The 24,087-nt window shown below is 46.1% G+C and overlaps 1 protein-coding gene across 2 annotated transcripts; it reads left to right on the top strand.

The window, feature by feature from the left end:
* The first annotated feature begins 1,021 nt into the window (after window positions 1-1,021).
* LOC138765713 (CD59 glycoprotein-like) lies at window positions 1,022-23,753 on the top strand. Of its 2 annotated transcripts, none has more exons than XM_069942720.1 (3): window positions 1,022-1,145; window positions 17,593-17,703; window positions 23,413-23,753. In XM_069942720.1, exons 1-3 carry the CDS (start codon window positions 1,091-1,093, stop codon window positions 23,607-23,609), a joined length of 363 nt encoding a protein of 120 aa, XP_069798821.1. In that variant the 5' UTR covers window positions 1,022-1,090; the 3' UTR covers window positions 23,610-23,753. The 2 variants fall into 2 exon arrangements, with proteins under 2 accessions (XP_069798821.1, XP_069798820.1); XM_069942719.1 differs by lacking the exon at window positions 1,022-1,145 and adding an exon at window positions 14,807-14,937.
* Window positions 23,754-24,087: the final 334 nt, after the last annotated feature.

Here is a 24,087-nt window from a genome sequence, read left to right as displayed (position 1 = left end):
ACATTCCGCCCGGCCAATCAGTGCGCTGCCCCGCCGCAGCGAACTGATTGGCCGGGCGGGCCGTGAAGACACCGGGAGCCCCGAAGCAAGCAGGAACGGGGACCCGGTAATGTATAATGTCCGGCGGCCAGGGGGTTAATGGGGCGGGCTGCAGACAAAATCGCAGCAGGGATGTACATACCTGCTGCGAGTTTCTCTGCTATTGAAAGTATAGGGCCAGGATCTGCAGCGAGTCTCGCTGCAAAAACGCGGCAAGGAGACTCGCTGCAGATCCGGCAAGTGGGTTTGTAACCTGAAAGTTGTTTTTTAGGACAATAACTGCATCCCCTGCCGAAAGGACCCCAGGACAGATCTTGGATTTAAAGCAGCTATCCAAAGGTACAAGTGGTTTGGGGGGGTCAGATTGTGGGTAATGAGTCGCTCTAAGTGCCTGCAGTGCTCCACTCCATGAAGTGGGGACTACGTAAAGTTGCAGAGCACGGTCACTGAATGCCGAGTAACATAGTGCATAAAGATATTGTGGACCTCCATCTTTGTGGTAACAGTTTGGGTTCAGGCTGTGTCCCAGTGCACACCGTGAGGTCCCTACAGGCATGGAGGGGAGTCCGGTGAACTGAACCCCATCCAAGGCCTTTGGGATGTATGAAGAAGATTGTGAGCCTGGCCCTCTCCCCATCACTGTCTGACCTCACAAATAGGTACAGGGGTATAAATTTTCATAGACACCTTTATAATCTTGTAGTAAATCTTTCCAGAAGTTTGAAGGCTGTTATACCTAGAAAGGAGGAACAACTACATATTACTGCATATGGGATTAGGTGTAATGTGGAGGTGGCCCAATACTTCTGTCCACATAGTGTAGGATTTATACACAAAAAGAAAAGAACCTTCTAATGTATTACATCTGATGACATGTTGTGTAATTATTAGGATAAAGGTGTCTTAATATGTCCACATAAACGGTATAGGCTCTGGAGTATATAATGAATGCTCTTCCGTGTGAATGCTGCAACCACTGAGATCGCCACAGATATAAAGGGATACAGGAAAAGAAGCGGAAACACAGACTGTATTCAGACAGCAGATCACCATGTGGAGCACAAACCTCTTATCCCTCTCTTTTCTCATTCTAAGTGTTCAGACTGGTGAGTAAAGATATGAAGATAAATCTGACGCTGCTGTGTGTACTGTGCTGTGTATACATGGTGTAGTAGTGTATGAGGAGGAGATGACACTGCTGTGTGTACTGTGCTGTGTATACATGGTGTAGTAGTGTATGAGGAGGAGATGACACTGCTGTATGTACTGTGCTGTGTATACATGGTGTAGTAGTGTATGAGGAGGAGATGACACTGCTGTGTGTACTGTGCTGTGTATACATGGTGTAGTAGTATGAGGAGGAGATGACACTGCTGTGTGTACTGTGCTGTGTATACATGGTGTAGTAGTGTATGAGGAGGAGATGACACTGCTGTGTACTGTGCTGTGTATACATGGTGTAGTAGTGTATGAGGAGGAGATGACACTGCTGTGTGTACTGTGCTGTGTATACATGGTGTAGTAGTGTATGAGGAGATGACACTGCTGTGTACTGTGCTGTGTATACATGGTGTAGTAGTGTATGAGGGGGAGATGACACTGCTGTGTGTACTGTGCTGTGTATACATGGTGTAGTAGTGTATGAGGAGGAGATGACACTGCTGTGTGTACTGTGCTGTGTATACATGGTGTAGTAGTGTATGAGGAGGAGATGACACTGCTGTGTGTACTGTGCTGTGTATACATGGTGTAGTAGTGTATGAGGAGGAGATGACACTGCTGTGTGTACTGTGCTGTGTATACATGGTGTAGTAGTGTATGAGGAGGAGATGACACTGCTGTGTGTACTGTGCTGTGTATACATGGTGTAGTAGTGTATGAGGAGGAGATGACACTGCTGTGTGTACTGTGCTGTGTATACATGGTGTAGTAGTGTATGAGGAGGAGATGCCACTGCTGTGTGTACTGTGCTGTGTATACATGGTGTAGTAGTGTATGAGGAGGAGATGACACTGCTGTGTGTACTGTGCTGTGTATACATGGTGTAGTAGTGTATGAGGAGATGACACTGCTGTGTGTACTGTGCTGTGTATACATGGTGTAGTAGTGTATGAGGAGGAGATGACACTGCTGTGTGTACTGTGCTGTGTATACATGGTGTAGTAGTGTATAAGGAGATGACACTGCTGTGTGTACTGTGCTGTGTATACATGGTGTAGTAGTGTATGAGGAGGAGATGACACTGCTGTGTGTACTGTGCTGTGTATACATGGTGTAGTAGTGTATGAGGAGGAGATGACACTGCTGTGTGTACTGTGCTGTGTATACATGGTGTAGTAGTGTATGAGGAGGAGATGACACTTCTGTGTGTACTGTGCTGTGTATACATGGTGTAGTAGTGTATGAGGAGGAGATGACACTGCTGTGTGTACTGTGCTGTGTATACATGGTGTAGTAGTGTATGAGGAGGAGATGACACTGCTGTGTGTACTGTGCTGTGTATACATGGTGTAGTAGTGTATGAGGAGGAGATGACACTGCTGTGTGTACTGTGCTGTGTATACATGGTGTAGTAGTGTATGAGGAGGAGATGCCACTGCTGTGTGTACTGTGCTGTGTATACATGGTGTAGTAGTGTATGAGGAGGAGATGACACTGCTGTGTGTACTGTGCTGTGTATACTTGGTGTAGTAGTGTATGAGGAGATGACACTGCTGTGTGTACTGTGCTGTGTATACATGGTGTAGTAGTGTATGAGGAGGAGATGACACTGCTGTGTGTACTGTGCTGTGTATACATGGTGTAGTAGTGTATAAGGAGATGACACTGCTGTGTGTACTGTGCTGTGTATACATGGTGTAGTAGTGTATGAGGAGGAGATGACACTGCTGTGTGTACTGTGCTGTGTATACATGGTGTAGTAGTGTATGAGGAGGAGATGACACTGCTGTGTGTACTGTGCTGTGTATACATGGTGTAGTAGTGTATGAGGAGGAGATGACACTGCTGTGTGTACTGTGCTGTGTATACATGGTGTAGTAGTGTATGAGGAGGAGATGACACTGCTGTGTGTACTGTGCTGTGTATACATGGTGTAGTAGTGTATTAGGAGGAGATGACACTGCTGTGTACTGTGCTGTGTATACATGGTGTAGTAGTGTATGAGGAGATGACACTGCTGTGTGTACTGTGCTGTGTATACATGGTGTAGTAGTGTATGAGGAGATGACACTTCTGTGTGTACTGTGCTGTGTATACATGGTGTAGTAGTGTATGAGGAGGAGATGACACTGCTGTGTGTACTGTGCTGTGTATACATGGTGTAGTAGTGTATGAGGAGGAGATGACACTGCTGTGTGTACTGTGCTGTGTATACATGGTGTAGTAGTGTATGAGGAGGAGATGACACTGCTGTGTGTACTGTGCTGTGTATACATGGTGTAGTAGTGTATTAGGAGGAGATGACACTGCTGTGTACTGTGCTGTGTATACATGGTGTAGTAGTGTATGAGGAGATGACACTGCTGTGTGTACTGTGCTGTGTATACATGGTGTAGTAGTGTATGAGGAGATGACACTTCTGTGTGTACTGTGCTGTGTATACATGGTGTAGTAGTGTATGAGGAGGAGATGACACTGCTGTGTGTACTGTGCTGTGTATACATGGTGTAGTAGTGTATGAGGAGATGACACTTCTGTGTGTACTGTGCTGTGTATACATGGTGTAGTAGTGTATGAGAAGGAGATGACACTGCTGTGTGTACTGTGCTGTGTATACATGGTGTAGTAGTGTATGAGAAGGAGATGACACTGCTGTGTGTACTGTGCTGTGTATACATGGTGTAGTAGTGTATGAGAAGGAGATGACACTGCTGTGTGTACTGTGCTGTGTATACATGGTGTAGTAGTGTATGAGGAGGAGATGGCACTGCTGTGTGTACTGTGCTGTGTATACATGGTGTAGTAGTGTATGAGGAGGAGATGACACTGCTGTGTACTGTGCTGTGTATACATGGTGTAGTAGTGTATGAGGAGATGACACTGCTGTGTGTACTGTGCTGTGTATACTTGGTGTAGTAGTGTATGAGGAGATGACACTGCTGTGTGTACTGTGCTGTGTATACATGGTGTAGTAGTGTATGAGGAGATGACACTTCTGTGTGTACTGTGCTGTGTATACATGGTGTAGTAGTGTATGAGGAGGAGATGACACTGCTGTGTGTACTGTGCTGTGTATACATGGTGTAGTAGTGTATGAGGAGATGACACTTCTGTGTGTACTGTGCTGTGTATACATGGTGTAGTAGTGTATGAGAAGGAGATGACACTGCTGTGTGTACTGTGCTGTGTATACATGGTGTAGTAGTGTATGAGGAGGAGATGACACTGCTGTGTGTACTGTGCTGTGTATACATGGTGTAGTAGTGTATGAGGAGGAGATGACACTGCTGTGTGTACTGTGCTGTGTATACATGGTGTAGTAGTGTATGAGGAGGAGATGACACTGCTGTGTGTACTGTGCTGTGTATACATGGTGTAGTAGTGTATGAGAAGGAGATGACACTGCTGTGTGTACTGTGCTGTGTATACATGGTGTAGTAGTGTATGAGGAGGAGATGACACTGCTGTGTGTACTGTGCTGTGTATACATGGTGTAGTAGTGTATGAGGAGGAGATGACACTGCTGTGTGTACTGTGCTGTGTATACATGGTGTAGTAGTGTATGAGGAGATGACACTGCTGTGTGTACTGTGCTGTGTATACATGGTGTAGTAGTGTATGAGGAGATGGCACTGCTGTGTGTACTGTGCTGTGTATACATGCTGTAGTAGTTATGAGGAGATAACACTGCTGTGTGTACTGTGCTGTGTATACATGTCATGTTGTAGTAGTGTATGAGGAGATGGCACTGCTGTGTGTACTGTGCTGTGTATACATGTCATACATATACATACAAAAAAACATAAAGTGCAACAGCAACCTACAGATGCAAGTGCTTACCGTATATACTCTCCCCGGTGTACACACGATAAGAACCTGCAGCTGCTCTATAGTTAATAAAAAATGAGGATCTTAGCAAACTATTAGATCAAACAGAGTGTACCATGTCAGCACGTTAAGGTGTCCTCAGAGCCATGGTGTAGAAGCACCGGCAGCAGACCGCTGCTATCTTCTACGAGCTGCCCGTATGATCTAGCAATCACCCCGGCCCCCCTTCCTGCACTCACCCGCTCGCTTCCGGCACACGTGATAGCACACGTGATAGCAGCGTCAGCGAGCGGGGAACGAGGAGCTGACAGCGAGCGGTGTTTATACACACATATATGGTCAGCTCCCAGTCCAAATGTCCATGCTTTCTTGTACAGTCATAGGTATGTTGAGCACGAAGGCAAAGCCCCTGGATTCTGGGGTATTCATACAGAAGAAAAAAACGAATTTCTTCAGCTCTCTTAAAATTCATATATTTTTATTGTTGCAAATCTTAAAAGCATCCAACGCATTTTAAACCTGTTTGGTTCTTATTCATGGTATCTGGGTCTAGGTAGATAGGGGAAGAGCACACATGTCTATGGCCACCATAGAGTGAACAGACTCTGGGGCACCATATATGCAGAAGAATGAGCGTCCCATCGCACCACTCTAGAGTCTGTTCACCATAGAGTCTGTTCACTCTATGGTAGCCATAGACATGATTGCTCTTCCCCTATCTACCTACACCCAGATACCATGAATAAGAACCAGGCAGGTTTGAAATGCGTCGGTTGGTTTTAAGATTTGCAACAATAAAAATTTATGAATTTTAAGAGAGCTGAAGGAATGCGGTCTTTTTCTTGTGGTTTAGAACTGCAAACTAGGAAATGGGAGGGGAAGAGCAGCCTATCTCCAGGAGAAGGAGACAAGTTTGCTGAATAAATGCATTTGCAAAATATTTAACATGACAAATCCAACAATTATAACTATATTAAGCCTGCCTTCCATTCACAAAGGTGAAGCTCAAAGTTTTATAGCATGTATCACCCTTTCACGGACATAGCTTTGCTTGAATACAGATTAGGCTGGGTTCGTGCTACGTTTTTGCGTTCCGTTTTTTTGCAAAAAAAAACCCTGATGGAAAGCGGATGGAAAAAAAACTGATGCATTTGTGTGCATCCGTTTTGATCCCTTTTTCCATTGACTTCCATTATAAAAAAAATAGACCAAAACGGATTAATTTTTTTTAATGTACACAAAAAAGTAGTCGACCTCATTTTTACATCTGTTAAAAAAAGTTTTTGTTTTTTTTAACAATGGAAGTTAATGGAAAAACAGATCAAAAAGGAAGCACACAAATGCATTGTTTTTTTTTTTTTTTTAAACGACCGTTCTCTTACAGCGTCTGCACATGGCCTGTGTCTGTATGTATGTATATATGTATTTATGCACAGTGTGTGCCTGTATGTATATATGTATGTATGCACAATGTGTGTGTGTATAAATGTATGTATGCATAGTGTGTGCCTGTATGTATATATGTATGTATGTATGTATGTACGCACAGTGTGTATGTGTGTTTGTATATATATGTATGTATATAGTAACAATGGTGTCTTGCATTATGGATCTATTATAAAGCTGTGAATTCTAATAGACCAGAAGGAAGTGCTGGACTTTTGTCGGTCAGGCTATGTTCACACACACTTTTTTGAGCCATACAGTAGTTGCTCAAACTGTCCTTTTGTATGGTTTATTGCTTTCAATTAAACTTATTATTAAAATGGCTGTTTGTGCACACATGTAGAAACTTTATGGTCACTATGGGCATTACTACAAAATTAAAAGAATTATCCAGAATTAGAAAAACATGCCTGTTTTCTCCTCAAAACATCACCACCCCTATCCTCAGGTTATGTGTGGTATTACAACACAGCTCCATTCACTTTCCTGGAGCTGCAGTACCGCACCCAAACTAAGGACAAATGTGGCGTTGTTTTTGGGAGAAAGTGAGACATGTTTATCTAATTCTGCTCGTGCGAGCCGGCATGTCCATACACGTCATATACTGGTGGCCTAGAGTGTATTTTTAATAGTGTCACAATCATCTTCATGTTAAACTTATTCTTTTATTGGGTATTAATAAATGCTTTAATAAATGAATTTTAATATTAAGCTCACGTCCAAGGTGTGAGTTGGCCATTGGTCCTTTTGTTAGGGGCCCCCAGACACTTTGGCTGTATGGGGCCCCATAATTCCTGATGGCAGCCCTGGCAGAATACCATGCTTTGTGTTGGTGGAGAAGGCTGCAAATCTGTTGGTCGTGTCCAACATAGAGGCCATTTTAAAAGTCAAAGGAGGAGATTTATCAAACATGGTGTAAAGTAAAACTGGCTCAGTTGCCCCTAGCAACCAATCAGATTCCACCTTTCATTTTCCAAAGAGTCTGTGAGGAATGAAAGGTGGTATCTGATTGGTTGCTAGGGGCAACTGAGCCAGTTTCACTTTACACCATGTTTGATAAATCTCCCCCAATGTTTTCAAATAAGAAGGTGCATATGTGACATGACAGTTTCCAGCTGACTGTCAGTCAAGTAGACATTGGGATGCGAGGGGAAGCGAGGAGACATTCCAGCCTGCAACACTTCAGGGGCTTAGAAATGCATTTTTCTACGTTCGAAAAGCACAGAAAGATATATGAAAGGTACCATGCGTCTCCTTGGCCTAACAGCTATGTAACATTCCGTTTAAAGGGGTTGTCCACCCCTGTGGCTGCTGGAGAGGATGATGGCAGAGGGATGCTCAGTGTCCCTCCAGAGCCCTGTGTCCCTCAGTGTCCCTCTGCCATCCTCTCCAGCAGCCACAGCCCGCACAGCTCTTGGAGTCGGGTCGTGACATCACCATGTTATCCAGGAAGTGACATCACTATGTTATCCAGGAAGTGACATCACCATTTTATCCAGGAAGTGACATCACCATGATATCCAGGAAGTGAAGCCTTGATGCAGTAGTAAGTGCAGGGAAAAAAGCACTTTATAAGCTTTTTCCGTAATAAGTGTATATTGGTGATTTGTATAACTTTTAGGGGCAATTCAATACTTTAATAAAATTTTTCACCAAACTTCTCCTTTAAGTTTAAATGCTATGCAGAGACCTATTATAAATTCCTTTATATTGGGATAGGCTCTCATAACTGTCCCCCATTCACGCTGGATAATCCTGGCCACCTCTCGCCTTGCCTCAGAATCTATAGAAATGACCTTTTTAATATTCTCTCGTAACTTCCCTGTTACAAGTTGATAACGCTATAACTTTCTGTTCCTCAATTATGGCCCTCGGATACTTCCTTTCCCTAAACTTAAAGCTCATGTCCTTAAGTCTTGGTATCAATTTATTTTCGTCCTGTACAATTCTGGTCACCCGTGGGAAATGACTATACGGTAATGTTCTCACCATAGGTCGGGGGTGGTGGCTATCCTACAGTAAAAGGTTGTTACAATCTTTCCAAACAGGTTAATCATAAGTCTGTCACCCATCTTATATGACCACGTATCCAAGAATTGTATGAACTTAATGTAATCATCCACAGAATTCAAATACAGAGAGAAATCCTCTAGTTGATGTTGAGAGCCCGTCCAGATGACAAAAATATCCTCTATGTATCAACACCACTTTAGTACATGACCCAAGTGGTGGGACACAGATGGCCGAGCTCTGAAGTGCTGCCACATACATATTGGCATAAGTAGGTGTCACATTGGTGCCCATGGCGGTCCCTCTTCACTGTACAGAGAAATTATCCTGAAATAAGAAGTAATTTTCCATGAGGATAATATGCAGTAAGTTCAGTAAAAATTGTTCATCATGGGGGTAGATGTCCAAATAATCTAGGGCCTCCTACTACATGTCTGGTGGTCAATGGAGGAATAGAGAGAGGTCATATCAAAGGAAACAAGCCAACAATCATTGGGTATGGTCAATCACTCTAGTTTGGTCAGAAAGTCTTGGGTGTCCCTAATATAAGAGCGAGCAGATGTCATGAAACCCCTCTGGACCTTGTTTAAATAAATTGCCAAAGCTCTGAAGATGGAGCCACATCCTGATACTACTGTACAACCCGGAAGTTTGGTTTAAGGGACTCTGTGACCTCCAAAACACCCGCTAAACTTAAGTTATCAGTAGATTATACGTCAGTAGAGTATACAGTGCTGGTTCTATATTTGTAATTCTTATCTTTCTATGTTCTTGAGTTCCTTTGATAACAGCTTCAAATGAATGAGTTAGTCCTCTCTATTATATTCTGGAGTTAAGTCGTCCTCTCTACCAGGGGCGGATTAACTTTACCATAGGCCCCAGGCTGTTCAACAAGCCTGGCCCCCCCCAACCCACTGTAACTACGGCAGCACTAGGGTGGTGCTCATAGTACAGGATAGATAATATTATGATGACCTGATTTGTGCAAAATTGCGGTAAAAAAGCTGCGATTTTTTTTTTGCAAATCATGGCAGAAATGTAGCCAGGAGACAGCGGCTGACAATTTGCAAAATAAATACATTACCTATCCCGGGTCCAGGGCTCCTCCTGCTACCCTTTTGCCCCAGAACCCGCACTCTGCAGCGTCAGAGCGGCCTGTCTTAGCTGACAGGCCGCTAAGCCAATTACAGGCCAGGACCGCCGCGGCCAGTGATTGGCTGAGCGGCCTGTCAATTAAGACAGGCCGCTCTGAAGCTGCAGCACGCGGGACGGGGAGAAAAGGAGATAGAGGAGCCCTGGACCCGGGATAGGTAACGATGTCCATGCAGCCCTAGTTAAACGATTATCGGGCCGTGTAATAGGCCCAGTAAACGAGCGCTGATCTAGCAGATCGGCGCTCGTCTACTGTTATTTTTGGGCCCCCATCGGCCTGTGTTATAGTACCCTTACAGTCCCTTTAAGCAGTATGAATGATGTTAACCTCATATGCTTCATCTCATATGTTAATATCTTCAATACGTGTCTTGATCCTAATTTTTGGATGAACTGAAATCATCACATAAACAGGCCTGTCCGCTAACTGTCTGTGTATCTCTTCCAAATAAGTCAATGTGTCCATCACAACTAGGGCTCTGCAATTATCCGTAGGCTTTACTGTAATGGATTTATCATTTTTAAAGGGTTATTCTCCCACCACATCTTTTTTACACTATGTAAAAGCCCACCCATAGCTTTACATATTGGTCAAAGGAAGTTTTTATGTGTTTTGAGCAGTTTTGGTGCTTTTTCTGCAATCTCCCACCCTCTGGATTCAAAAAAGGAGCTAAACAGAGTCCACCCCGACACCGCTCCTTTCTCCTGGCCTGGCCACACTCCTTGTTGGGGATTATGTGTCCTCCCTCTCTTCAATGGGCCGGATTAGGACACCAGAGAGTGCTGCTAATAACTGTGCAGCAATGTCAATTTTTCTCCTTCCACTGATCCCCACTCACTGCTTCAAATGACAGCTTTGGGTTCGCTGCGGCCACACAGCCCCCCACCTCCCCCCCCGCTTTCCAGATAACAGCCCCGCTGCGGCCGCTATCCCATGAATTTTATTGTGTTTTAACTATTTACTATGATTCATTAATAATTAATTCTGTGTATTTTTCCTAAGATTGTCTGTGTTTGTGCAATTATTTTTGGTTGTCTACGGTCTTTGGTAGGTTTGTACACATTCTTATTACACAAAACCTTAAAGAGACTCTTACAGTAGGTTTCTGCCGTCCTATCTCAGGGTAGCATAAACTAGTGACAGAGAAGCTGAACAGAATGATGTATCACTTACACTGTTCTGTATAGCTGATGCAGAGATATCCTCCTGAATAACATGGACAATAAGTAGTCCTCTCCATTATGTGCATGTGCTCAGGAGTCCCCAATATTCATGAGAAGCAGAAAACTCCGCCCACCAGCTGCCGATTGGCAGTTATCTATCCATGCTGTTTATAGGCAACTGTCAGTCAGCAACTGGAGGGCAGGGAAGGGCTGTGGCAAGAATCCTATTCTCCTGCATATTAGGAGGACGGCTGAACAGAATGATGTAAGGGATGTGCATCCCTGCTGCGAGTTGGTCTCTCATTGAGAGTATAGGGCCGGGTTTCGCAATTTTCGCAGTGAGCAACTCGCTGCGGATACGTCAAGTGTTTTTGTACCCTTAATAGATAAGTGGTAAAAACAATGGAAACTGCAGGTCAATGTTTCCAATTATAAAACAATGCACTTGGGGTGGAGGAATCCTCTATCGAGTATCACATCGGCAGTTCTGTGTCGGCAAAGACTTCAGAAGAGAAGGATTTAGAGGTAGTGATTTCTGACAGCCTTAAAATGAGTCACCAGTGCAGCCAGGCGGTAGTGAAAGCAAATGGTATGCTGGGCTGTATATATATAATGGTATACTGGGCTGTATATATATAATGGTATGCTGGGCTGTATATATATAATGGTATGCTGGGCTGTATATATATAATGGTATACTGGGCTGTATATATATAATGGTATACTGGGCTGTATATATATAATGGTATGCTGGGCTGTATATATATAATGGTATGCTGGGCTGTATATATATAATGGTATACTGGGCTGTATATATATAATGGTATACTGGGCTGTATTTATATATAATGGTATGCTGGGCTGTATATATATAATGGTATGCTGGGCTGTATATATATAATGGTATGCTGGGCTGTATATATATATATATATATATATATATATATAATGGTATGCTGGGCTGTATATATATATAATGGTATACTGGGATGTATATATATAATGGTATACTGGGATGTATATATATATATAATGGTATGCTGGGCTGTATATATGTAATGTAATACACCTACAATTCAGGAGAACCCCAAATCAAATTAATCCCATATAAGGGGAAAACAAATACTAATAAACACCTTTAAATTTGGTAAATAAGGTTCAGGAGGGAAGTGTTTTTAATAAAACAAAAAATGAACTCGCGAACAAGAGGACACAGTGGGAGTGTATCTGGGGGAAAGATAAGAAGCAATGTGAGAAAATATTACTTTACTGATAGAGCAGTAGATGCTTGGAACAAACTTTCAGCAGATGTGGTAGGTAAATCTACAATAACAAAATGTAAACCTTTCTGGGATAAACATATATCTATCCTAAGATAATAAGAAGGGAAATACTAAGAGGGACGACTAGATGGACCAGGGGGCTTTTTCTGCCGGCAATCTTTTATGTTTCCGTGGTGGCTCACCTTTGGCTCCTGAACTTTGCCCGTAATGTGAGCTCCCACCAAAAGCCTGCTGGTCTCCTGTTGCCATTACCTGTGCTGGAGATTCCCTTGTCACATATATTAATATCTAGATCTTTTTCTTTTGAAATAACAAGAAACCTGTTGCTACTCCCTTAACCCCTTCCGTCCTGGGCTAATTTTTGTTTTAGCGTTTTCGTCTTTTCCTCCACAGCGCTTGCATTTTTTCACCTACAGACCTGAATGAGCCCTTAATTTATGTGCCACTAATAGTGCTTTGCAATGACAGGCTTAATTTTTGTATAAAACATCCTGCAAAACCAGAAAACAATTATATGAGCGGTGAAATTGTAAATAAAACACAATATTTTTTATTTGGGGTGGTTTTGTGTTTATGTCATTCGCCCTATGGTAAAACTGGCTGATTATCTACACTCACCGGCCACTTTATTAGGTACACCTGTCCAACTGCACGTTACCACTTAATTTCTAATCAGCCAATCACATGGCGGCAACTCAGTGCATTTAGGCATGTAGACTTGGTCAAGACAATCTCCTGCAGTTCAAACCGAGCATCAGTATGGGGAAGAAAGGTGATTTGAGTGCCTTTGAACGTGGCATGGTTGTTGGTGCCAGAAGGGCTGGTCTGAGTATTTCAGAAACTGCTGATCTACTGGGATTTTCACGCACAACCATCTCTAGGGTTTACAGAGAATGGTCCGAAAAAGAAAAAACATCCAGTGAGTGGCAGTTCTGTGGGCGGAAATGCCTTGTTGATGCCAGAGGTCAGAGGAGAATGGGCAGACTGGTTCGAGCTGATAGAAAGGCAACAGTGACTCAAATAGCCAACCGTTACAACCAAGGTAGGCCGAAGAGCATCTCTGAACGCACAGTACGTCCAACTTTGAGGCAGATGGGCTACAGCAGCAGAAGACCACACCGGGTGCCACTCCTTTCAGCTAAGAACAGGAAACTGAGGCTACAATTTGCACAAGCTCATCGAAATTGGACAGTAGAAGATTGGAAAAACGTTGCCTGGTCTGATGAGTCTCGATTTATGCTGCGACATTCGGATGGTAGGGTCAGAATTTGGCATCAACAACATGACAGCATGGATCCATCCTGCCTTGTATCAACGGTTCAGAATGGTGGTGGTGGTGTCATGGTGTGGGGAATATTTTCTTAGCACTCTTTGGGCCCCTTGGTACCAATTGAGCATCGTTGCAACGCCACAGCCTCCCTGAGTATTGTTGCTGACCATGTCCATCCCTTTATGACCACAATGTACCCAACATCTGATGGCTACTTTCAGCAGGATAATGCGCCATGTCATAAAGCTAGAATCATCTCAGACTGGTTTCTTGAACATGACAATGAGTTCACTGTACTCCAATGGCCTCCACAATCACCAGATCTCAATCCAATAGAGCATCTTTGGGATGTGGTGGAACGGGAGATTGGCATCATGGATGTGCAGCCGACAAATCTGCGGCAACTGTGTGATGCCATCATGTCAATATGGACCAAAATCTCTGAGGAAGCTTCCAGCACCTTGTTGTATCTATGCCACGAAGAATTGAGGCAGTTCTGAAGGCAAAAGGGGGTCCAACCCGTTACTAGCATGGTTTACCTAATAAAGTGGCCGGTGAGTATATGTTTGTCAAGTTGGTACAATTAAAATTTATTTTATTTGATGGCTTTTAGAAAATTAAAACCTTTTTAAAAAAGCTAATTGTTCCTTAAAATTGCTCTATTCCCATCCTTATAGCGCTTTTATTGTTTGTTTTATGGGGCTGTGTGAGGTGTCATTTTTTGCGCCATAATCTGTACATCAGTACCTTGGTTGTGTATATGCAACTTTTTGATCACTTCTTAGCACAATTTTTCTGGATTTGATGCGACCAAAAATGTGCAATTTTGCTTTTTTTTTTTGCGCTTACACTGTTTACTGTATATTTATGGGGGGTCTGCAGGTGTAGTGTTGGGGGCAGCAGCTGGTAATACGGCCCTGGGTACTGTATACATGAGGGGTCTGCAGGTGTAGTGCCGGGGGGGCCGCAGCTGGTAATACGGCCCTGGGTACTGTATATATGGGGGTCTGCAGGTGTAGTGCCGGGGGCAGCAGCAGCTGATAATACGGCTCTGGGTACTGTATATATGGGGGGTCTGCAGGTGTAGTGCCGGGGGCAGCAGCTGGTAATACGGCTCTGGAAGGGACTGTGTATAGGAAAGGATTTAGTTCCTCACATTTTAGTACGATCATTTTGTTCAAGCCACAGAATTTAAGCTGAAAGTCTGAACTTGAGCTGAAGAGGAAGTATTCTGTTCACTAATCATTATGCAAATGTACAGAATAGAGATTAGAAAATGCTGTCTCTGTCCAAATATTCTCAGAACTAACTGTATGTGAAATGTGGAAGGAGCCCAATAGTATTATACATCTGATGGCATTTTATGTAATCATTGAGGTAAATGTGACTTTATTATGAAATCCTTTCATTATATATTTTATTGTAATCCACTTCCCTGTGACTGGTGCAACCGCTAAGATTGCCACAGATATAAAGGGAGAAGGGGGAAGGTGCGGAAGCAGAGACTGTAGAGACAACAGATCACCATGTGGAGGACAAACCTCTTATCCCTCTCTGTTCTCATCTTTATAAGCTGTCAGACTGGTAAGTAAGGACATGAAGGTGAATCTGCCGCTGTCTGTTATGTAATAGTCTTAAAACGTGGAAATAGCCAGATGTCCCTCCAGGGATAGAGAACCTAGCAAAGGGGATGGCTGCGGTAAGTAGACCACCAATACCACTGTATTAGGAGTCCCTTTCAGTCAATATCCAACTCAGTTATAAGTCAAAGGATATTATAAGGGAAACACCAAAGCCAGGTTGATGGATACCTAGCTTTTACTGCTGTGTATACAGGTCATGGTGTAGTAGCGTATGAGGAGATGACACTGCTGTGTGTGCTGTGCTGTGTATACATGGTGTAATAGTGTATGAGGAGATGACACTGCTGTGTGTACTGTGCTGTGTATACATGGTGTAGTAGTGTATGAGGAGATGACACTGCTGTGTGTACTGTGCTGTGTATACATGGTGTAGTAGTGTATGAGGAGGAGATGACACTGCTGTGTGTACTGTGCTGTGTATACATGGTGTAGTAGTGTATGAGGAGGAGATGATGACACTGCTGTGTGTACTGTGCTGTGTATACATGGTGTAGTAGTGTATGAGGAGATGACACTGCTGTGTGTACTGTGCTGTGTATACATGGTGTAGTAGTATATGAGGAGGAGATGACACTGCTGTGTGTACTGTGCTGTGTATACATGGTGTAGTAGTGTATGAGGAGGAGATGACACTGCTGTGTGTACTGTGCTGTGTATACATGGTGTAGTAGTGTATGAGGAGATGACACTGCTGTGTGTACTGTGCTGTGTATACATGGTGTAGTAGTGTATGAGGAGGAGATGACACTGCTGTGTGTACTGTGCTGTGTATACATGGTGTAGTAGTGTATGAGGAGGAGATGATGACACTGCTGTGTGTACTGTGCTGTGTATACATGGTGTAGTAGTGTATGAGGAGATGACACTGCTGTGTGTACTGTGCTGTGTATACATGGTGTAGTAGTGTATGAGGAGGAGATGACACTGCTGTGTGTACTGTGCTGTGTATACATGGTGTAGTAGTGTATGAGGAGGAGATGACACTGCTGTGTGTACTGTGCTGTGTATACATGGTGTAGTAGTGTATGAGGAGATGACACTGCTGTGTGTACTGTGCTGTGTATACATGGTGTAGTAGTATATGAGGAGGAGATGACACTGCTGTGTGTACTGTGCTGTGTATACATGGTGTAGTAGTGTATGAGGAGGAGATGACACTGCTGTGTACTGTGCTGTGTATACATGGTGTAGTAGTGTATGAGGAGATGACACTGCTGTGTGTACTGTGCTGTGTATACATGGTGTAGTAGTGTATGAGGAGATGACACTGCTGTGTGTACTGTGCTGTGTATACATGGTGTAGTAGTGTATGAGGAGGAGATGACACTGCTGTGTGTACTGTGCTGTGTATACATGGTGTAGTAGTGTATGAGGAGGAGATGATGACACTGCTGTGTGTACTGTGCTGTGTATACATGGTGTAGTAGTGTATGAGGAGATGACACTGCTGTGTGTACTGTGCTGTGTATACATGGTGTAGTAGTGTATGAGGAGGAGATGATGACACTGCTGTGTGTACTGTGCTGTGTATACATGGTGTAGTAGTGTATGAGGAGATGACACTGCTGTGTGTACTGTGCTGTGTATACATGGTGTAGTAGTGTATGAGGAGGAGATGACACTGCTGTGTGTACTGTGCAGTGTATACATGGTGTAGTAGTGTATGAGGAGGAGATGACACTGCTGTGTGTACTGTGCTGTGTATACATGGTGTAGTAGTGTATGAGGAGATGACACTGCTGTGTGTACTGTGCTGTGTATACATGGTGTAGTAGTGTATGAGGAGGAGATGACACTGCTGTGTGTACTGTGCTGTGTATACATGGTGTAGTAGTGTATGAGGAGATGACACTGCTGTGTGCACTGTGCTGTGTATACATGGTGTAGTAGTGTATGAGGAGGAGATGACACTGCTGTGTGTACTGTGCTGTGTATACATGGTGTAGTAGTGTATGAGGCGGAGATGACACTGCTGTGTGTACTGTGCTGTGTATACATGGTGTAGTAGTGTATGAGGAGGAGATGACACTGCTGTGTGTACTGTGCTGTGTATACATGGTGTAGTAGTGTATGAGGAGGAGATGACACTGCTGTGTACTGTGCTGTGTATACATGGTGTAGTAGTGTATGAGGAGGAGATGACACTGCTGTGTGTACTGTGCTGTGTATACATGGTGTAGTAGTGTATGTGGAAAAGGAATGTATCACTTACTTATAGTATGTTGGGGCAAATGGGGTAACACAAAGGTGATAACTAGAGAAGAACAAACTTACAATACCCTAAGGCTATGTTCCTACACAGTATTTACGCTCAGTATTTTCGCCAGTATTTTGCAACCAAAACCAGGAGTGGATTGAAAACACAGAAAGGCTATGTTCACACACTGTTGAAATTGCGTGGATATTACGGGATACTGTACCTTCGGTCATCTCTAGTGATAACTGCTATTACTACTGTAAATAGTGAGGATACAATGTTGCATGCTGCCGCTTGTATGAAATACATGTCTGAAGAGGCTGACCGTGGAGGCAGAATTGGCTCCTGATGTCTATTTTATAGGACTGTGGTTTAATACTGAATATTCTCTTTTTGCAGTTAATTCCCTGAGATGCGGTACATGTGCTGATGTTCAATGTAATACTACCACGTCTGTGACGTGCCCTCCAGATGCTTCAGATGCCTGCGTAACATTGACCATTACCAGAGGTAAGTGTAACCCGAATCAAATAAAACACAGACATTAGTCACGATCTAAGTCACCGATGATGACACTCCAGTGGTCTGCTAGATCGGTGCTCGCTTACAGAACCTACTAAACAGCTTGATTATCATCCAGCAAGGGCTGCACAGACATTGTTAGCAAAGTCTGTGAAGCCCTTGTTTTATACAGAATGTAATAAAAATTATACTTACCTGTCCCTGGTGCCCTGACAGGCAGCTCAGGCAATCACTGGTTAAGAGGGGACTCCACCGCAGTCAGGGATTGGCTGAGCAGCCTGTTACTTCAGAGAGGGTATCAGAAACTTCACTGCGGTGAACGGGGAAAAGGCAGTAGGAAGGGGGAAGGGGCTTCCTGCAGCGGGGGTTGGAGCTTCCAGGGACATACCCGGGACACGGTTTTGCCGGGGCTGTCTCCTCAGAATCAGGACAGTCCCGGCAAAACCAGGACTGTTGGCAACTATGGATCACCAGCCTGACCATATTTAATGTGCTAAAGGAAGTGGTCTGTCCTGGGTCAGCTGACTTCCTGTAAACTACAGGGAGACCTCATTGTAACGCCTGGACTAGTGGATCCACTGGACCGTCACCAGCGATTGCACTAACCTCCCCAGGGAGCGGAGTCTAAGGGGCCGCTGGTTTTCACCAGAGCCCGCCGCAAGGCGGGATGGACTTGCTGCGGCAGGCGACCCCCAGGTCGCTACCCCTGGCTTGGTTGCTGGTGACGGCAGGCGAGGCGTGGCAGGAGCAGTAGGCAGGAGATGGCACTGCAGAGGCCAGTGGACGTAACCGCAGGTGACAGGCTATACACAGGAGCAATGGTGATGCAGGGGAACAGGAACCAGGAACAAGGACTAGGGACAAGGTGGCGGATAGGAATCAGGAACAGGGACTAGGAACCAGGTAACGGACGGGAATCAGGAACAACAGGGAGCTGGGCCAAACGCTATGGGAAGCATGTAGAGGCTCCAACACCTGTAGTGGGGCAGGGCTGGAATAAATAGGGAGTGATTGGTGCAAGTGGCCAATTAGGTGCGGACTGGCCCTTTAAATCTGAGACAGCCGGCGCGCGCGCGCCCGAGGAGGCGGGGACGCGCGCGCCGGCCGGCACAGACGGAGGCAGGAGCGGGACCAGGTAAGGCGCCCCCCGGGGCCGAACATGTAGCAGCGCCGGGTCCCTGCACCGGGACCCCGGCAGCTGCATGAGATGGAGGGAGGTCGCGGCGGCGGCCCGGAGCACGGGACGCCGCCGCGGCCGTGACAGTACCCCCCCCCTTTGGCCTCCCCCTCTTTCTAACCTGCAGGAACCTCTTGATGAGATCTTGGTCCAGGATGTTAGCCTCGGGTTCCCAGGACCTCTCCTCAGGACCAAATCCTTTCCAGTCCACCAGGAAGAACCTTCTCCCTCTGACAGTCTTCATGGCCAGAATGTCCTTAACAGCGTAGACGTCGTCAGAGACGGCTTGAGGAGCAGAGAACGAAGACCTATCGGAGAACCGGTTCAGGACCACTGGTTTTAAGAGGGAAACATGGAAGGAGTTCGGAATCCGCATAGTGGGGGGTAGGCGGAGCTTGTAGGTGACAGGGTTGATGCGTCTTAGCACCGAGAAAGGACCGAGGAATCGAGGACCCAACTTGTAGCTGGGGATCTTGAGTCGGACATATTTGGCCGAGAGCCAGACTTTGTCACCTGGGAGAAAATTCGTGGCAGGTCTCCTCTTCTTATCAGCCTGGTCCTTCATGCGTTCAGAGGCCTTGAGTAAGGACTGTCGAGTTTGTTCCCAGATCGATTGCAGGTCAGATAACAACTCCTCCACGGCTGGGACTTCAGAGGATGGAGAGAGAGGCAGAGGAGGACGAGGATGATGCCCGTAGACCACATAGAAAGGGGACTTGCCTGTGGAAGTCGAGTCCAAATGGTTATATGAGAATTCTGCCCATGGGAGTAGATCGGACCAGTTGTCTTGGCGGCTGGAAACAAAATGGCGTAGGTAGTTACCCAGAATCTGATTGACTCTCTCCACTTGCCCGTTAGTTTGCGGATGATAGGCCGATGAGAAGTCCAGCTTCACTTGGAGTTGCGAGCATAGGGCCCGCCAAAATTTAGAGACAAATTGAGAGCCTCGGTCGGACACAATGTGAAGAGGAAGTCCATGCAGGCGAAAGATGTGTCGGAAGAACAACTGAGCCAGACGAGGAGCAGAGGGCAGACCAGGAAGGGCCACGAAGTGAGCCATTTTAGAAAAACGGTCCGTCACCACCCAAATAACTGTATTGCCCGCAGATGGAGGTAGGTCTGTGATGAAATCCATCCCAATGTGGTGCCAGGGATGATCCGGGACTGGCAAGGGCAATAGTAGGCCGGCAGGTCTTAGACGGGGAGATTTATTCCTGGCACAGACTGCACAGGAAGCCACAAAATCCTTGACATCCTGGAGGAGATTGGGCCACCAGTAGTGACGGGAGATCAATTGCCCGGTCTTTTGGGCTCCTGGATGCCCGGCTACCAAAGAGGAATGCCCCCACTTCAAGATGCGTTTACGGAGTGCGGGGCGCACATAAGTCTTCCCGGGAGGCAGTCTCTGCAGAGCAGAAGTGGCAACTGGTACTAGGCGGTCGGGAGGTATTATGTGACGAGGAGATTCCTCTTGCCCCATGACATCGGATGCTCGGGATAATGCATCGGCCTTTAGATTCTTCTCGGCTGGACGGATGTGGATGGTATAGTTGAACCGAGAGAAGAAGAGGGACCACCGAGCCTGCCTGGGATTGAGGCGTTGAGCCGATTGGAGGTAGAGGAGGTTCTTGTGGTCTGTGTAGATGTTAACAGGGTGTTTAGCCCCCTCTAATAGATGACGCCACTCCTCCAGTGCCAACTTAATGGCCAGGAGTTCACGGTCCCCAATGGTATAGTTCCTCTCGGCAGGGGAGAAAGTCTTAGAGAAGAACCCACAGGTTCTGGTCTTGCCTGATGTGTCCCTTTGCGAGAGAACGGCTCCTGCGCCCACAGAAGAAGCATCGACCTCGAGAGAAAACGGCCTGGAGACATCCGGGCGGACCAGAGCAGGAGCAGAGGCAAAGGCAGACTTGAGGCTATTGAAGGCTTGTTCGGCCTCTGGAGGCCAACGTCTGGGGTCCGCCTTCTTTTTAGTGAGAGCCACTATGGGTGCGACCAGGGTAGAGAAGTGAGGGATGAATTGCCGATAATAGTTGGCGAAGCCAAGGAAACGTTGGATGGCTCTAAGTCCCACAGGGCGTGGCCATTGAAGGACAGCTGCGAGCTTGGCTGGATCCATTTGTAGACCCTGGTCGGAAACGATATAGCCAAGAAATGGAAGACTGCGCTGATGAAAAACACACTTCTCTAGCTTGGCGTATAGATGGTTGGCCCGTAGTCTTCGTAGGACCTGACGCACTTGTGCCACATGAGTCTGCTGGTCCGGGGAGAAGACCAAAATGTCGTCCAAATAGACAATGACGCAGACATAGAGGAGGTCTCGGAAGATATCGTTCACGAATTCCTGGAAGACCGCTGGGGCATTGCATAGGCCGAATGGCATGACCAGATATTCGTAGTGCCCATCTCTGGTGTTGAAAGCGGTCTTCCATTCGTCTCCTTTACGAATACGGACCAAGTTATACGCTCCCCTGAGATCCAGCTTGGAGAAGATCTTAGCTCCACGAAGACGGTCGAATAGTTCAGGAATAAGCGGAAGAGGATAGCGTTTCTTAACGGTCACCTTATTCAAGCCCCGATAGTCTATACATGGGCGGAGGGAACCGTCCTTCTTCTGAACAAAGAAAAATCCAGCGCCAGCTGGAGACGTGGATTTACGGATGAAGCCCTTTTGTAAGTTCTCCTGGATGTAGGAGGACATGGCTTCAGTCTCGGGCACAGAGAGAGGGTATACTCGACCACGTGGAGGAGAAGCCCCTGGAAGAAGGTCTATAGGGCAATCATAGGCTCGATGAGGTGGTAGTGAGTCCGCCTCCTTGGCCGAGAAAACATCGACAAAGTCTTGGTAGTCCTCTGGTAGCCCGGATAGAGGCTTGACATTAGCAGGTGACCTTGTAGAGCACTTGGATTGAGGAGATCTCAGACACCGGTTATGACAGTCCTGGCCCCAGCTGAGAACCTCCCCAGTTCTCCAGTCCAGCCTAGGGGTATGGAATTGCAGCCAAGGAAGACCCAGCAGGAGGTTGGAAGAGGAATGGCGCAAGACATAGAAGGAGATCCTCTCCTGATGTAAGGCTCCCACCTGGAGGACTAGGGGTGCCGTCTGGCTGTACACCGCTTCGGTAAGAACCTCCCCCGTAACCGAAGAGATAGACCGGGGTTGGGCTAGCTGGATCACGGGTAGCCGCCATCTTTGGACCAACGAAGCAGAGATGAAACTGCCAGCAGAGCCAGAGTCGATGAGGGCAGTAGTCTGGAAAACTTGCCCAGAGGGTGTCTGGATGGAGACGGGCATAGTCAACCTTGGAGAGGTGGCATTCACACCTAGGGAGGCCTCTCCCACCGGACCTAGGTGCGAGCGTTTCCCAGACGCTGAGGGCGTTGGGGACATCTCTGCCGATAGTGATCCGCGCCCCCGCAATAGAGGCAGAGATTCTGGTCCAGTCGACGGTTCCTCTCATCAGTCGTCAGGCGAACACGTTCCACCTGCATAGGAACCTCTGGAAGCGACTGGGACATAGGAGCAACGGGATTCTGGAACACCGGTGCCAGCCGAGGATGGCGACGGGGCAGACTCAGACGCCGTCCTTGCCGGACCTCCTCCTCTCTCTCGGAAAACCTGGTGTAGACTCTGGTAGCCAATAGAATAAGTTCGTTCAAGGAGGTAGGCAGATCCCGGGCAGCGAGCACATCCTTCACTTGGCTGGACAGGCCCTTTTTAAAGGTGGCAATCAGAGCGGCCTCATTCCAGTCTAGTTCCGCAGCCAGGGTGCGGAACTGGATGGCGTAATCACCAACGGAGGAAGTACCTTGGGATAGATTGAGAAGAGCAGTCTCAGCCGAAGACGCACGGGCAGGTTCCTCAAAGACAGAGCGGAACTCGTCCAGGAAGATTCGAAAATTGGCAGCAACCGGATCATTACGGTCCCATAGTGGCGTGGCCCAGGCCAGAGCTCTTCCCTCCAATAGGCTGATAATGAAAGCCACTTTAGAGCGCTCGGTGGCAAACTGACTGCTTAAAAGTTCGATATACATAGTGCATTGGGTCAGGAATCCTCTGCACAACTTGGGGTCACCTCCATATTTACTTGGGAGAGCCAGTCGTAGTTTTGAAGAGGCTGCCGGAGGTGATGACTGCTGAGCTGTGGTATGCTGCTGAACGGCTGCAGTCAGTTGTTGAATCAGCTGTGACTGTTGCTGAATCTGTTGAGCCTGTAGGGCGACCACTCGGGCTACCTCGCGGATATCAGGCACCTCGCCGGGATCCATGGTTGGAGCCTACTGTAAAGCCTGGAGTAGTGGATCCACTGGACCGTCACCAGCGATGGCACTAACCTCCCCAGGGAGCGGAGTCTAAGGGGCCGCTGGTTTTCACCAGAGCCCGCCGCAAGGCGGGATGGACTTGCTTGCCCCAGCTTTATGAGTGTGCCGCTGCTTCTCCTTCTATGTGTATGGGGCCGTAATATACTGAAGTTATACCCCTCCCCTTATATAACAATATCTTATTCTCTCTGTTGCAGGAAATGCTAAAACTATAACAAAAGGTTGTATTTCAAAGGAAGAGTGTGACAGCCAACTTACTATACCCCCTGGTGCTTCTGAGATTAATCGAAACTGCTGTTATAACAATCTCTGCAATTCTGCCGTTATCAACAAGATGGCGCTCTCCATCGCCGGCTTCCTGGTCCTGGTGTCTCTATATGTCTCCAGGTATTGATCCAGTCTCCACTCATCTCAGCAGAGGGACCGGACTCAGCAGCTTATACCACACATCCTCTTACCCTGTGACTACTGATTCACCGCATATTTGTATGACCTATGTATTTTAATAAAGCAAATCCTCTATGGTATATTGTTTTCAGTCTCATCTCCCCACCAGTTATTCCAGTCTTATTCTGCACTATACATGTGACCAACATTAAAGGGGTTATCCAGCGAAAATCTTCTTCTTCAAATCAACTGGTTTCAGAAATTTATATAGATTTGTAATTTACTTCTATTTAAAAATCTCAAGTATTCCCATACTTATCAGCTGCTGTATGTCCTGCAGAAAATTTTGTTTTCTTTTCAGTCTGACACAGTGCTCTCTGCTGACATCTCTGGCCGTGTCAGGAACAGTCCAGAGCAGGAGAGCACTGTGTCAGACTGCAAAGAAAACAACATTTCCTGCAGGACATAAAGCAGCTGATAAGTAC

The sequence above is a fragment of the Dendropsophus ebraccatus genome, chromosome 10 (assembly GCF_027789765.1).
Source record: "Dendropsophus ebraccatus isolate aDenEbr1 chromosome 10, aDenEbr1.pat, whole genome shotgun sequence".
NCBI classification, from domain to species: Eukaryota; Metazoa; Chordata; class Amphibia; order Anura; family Hylidae; genus Dendropsophus; species Dendropsophus ebraccatus.
This window is presented reverse-complemented; position numbering and strand designations above follow the sequence as displayed.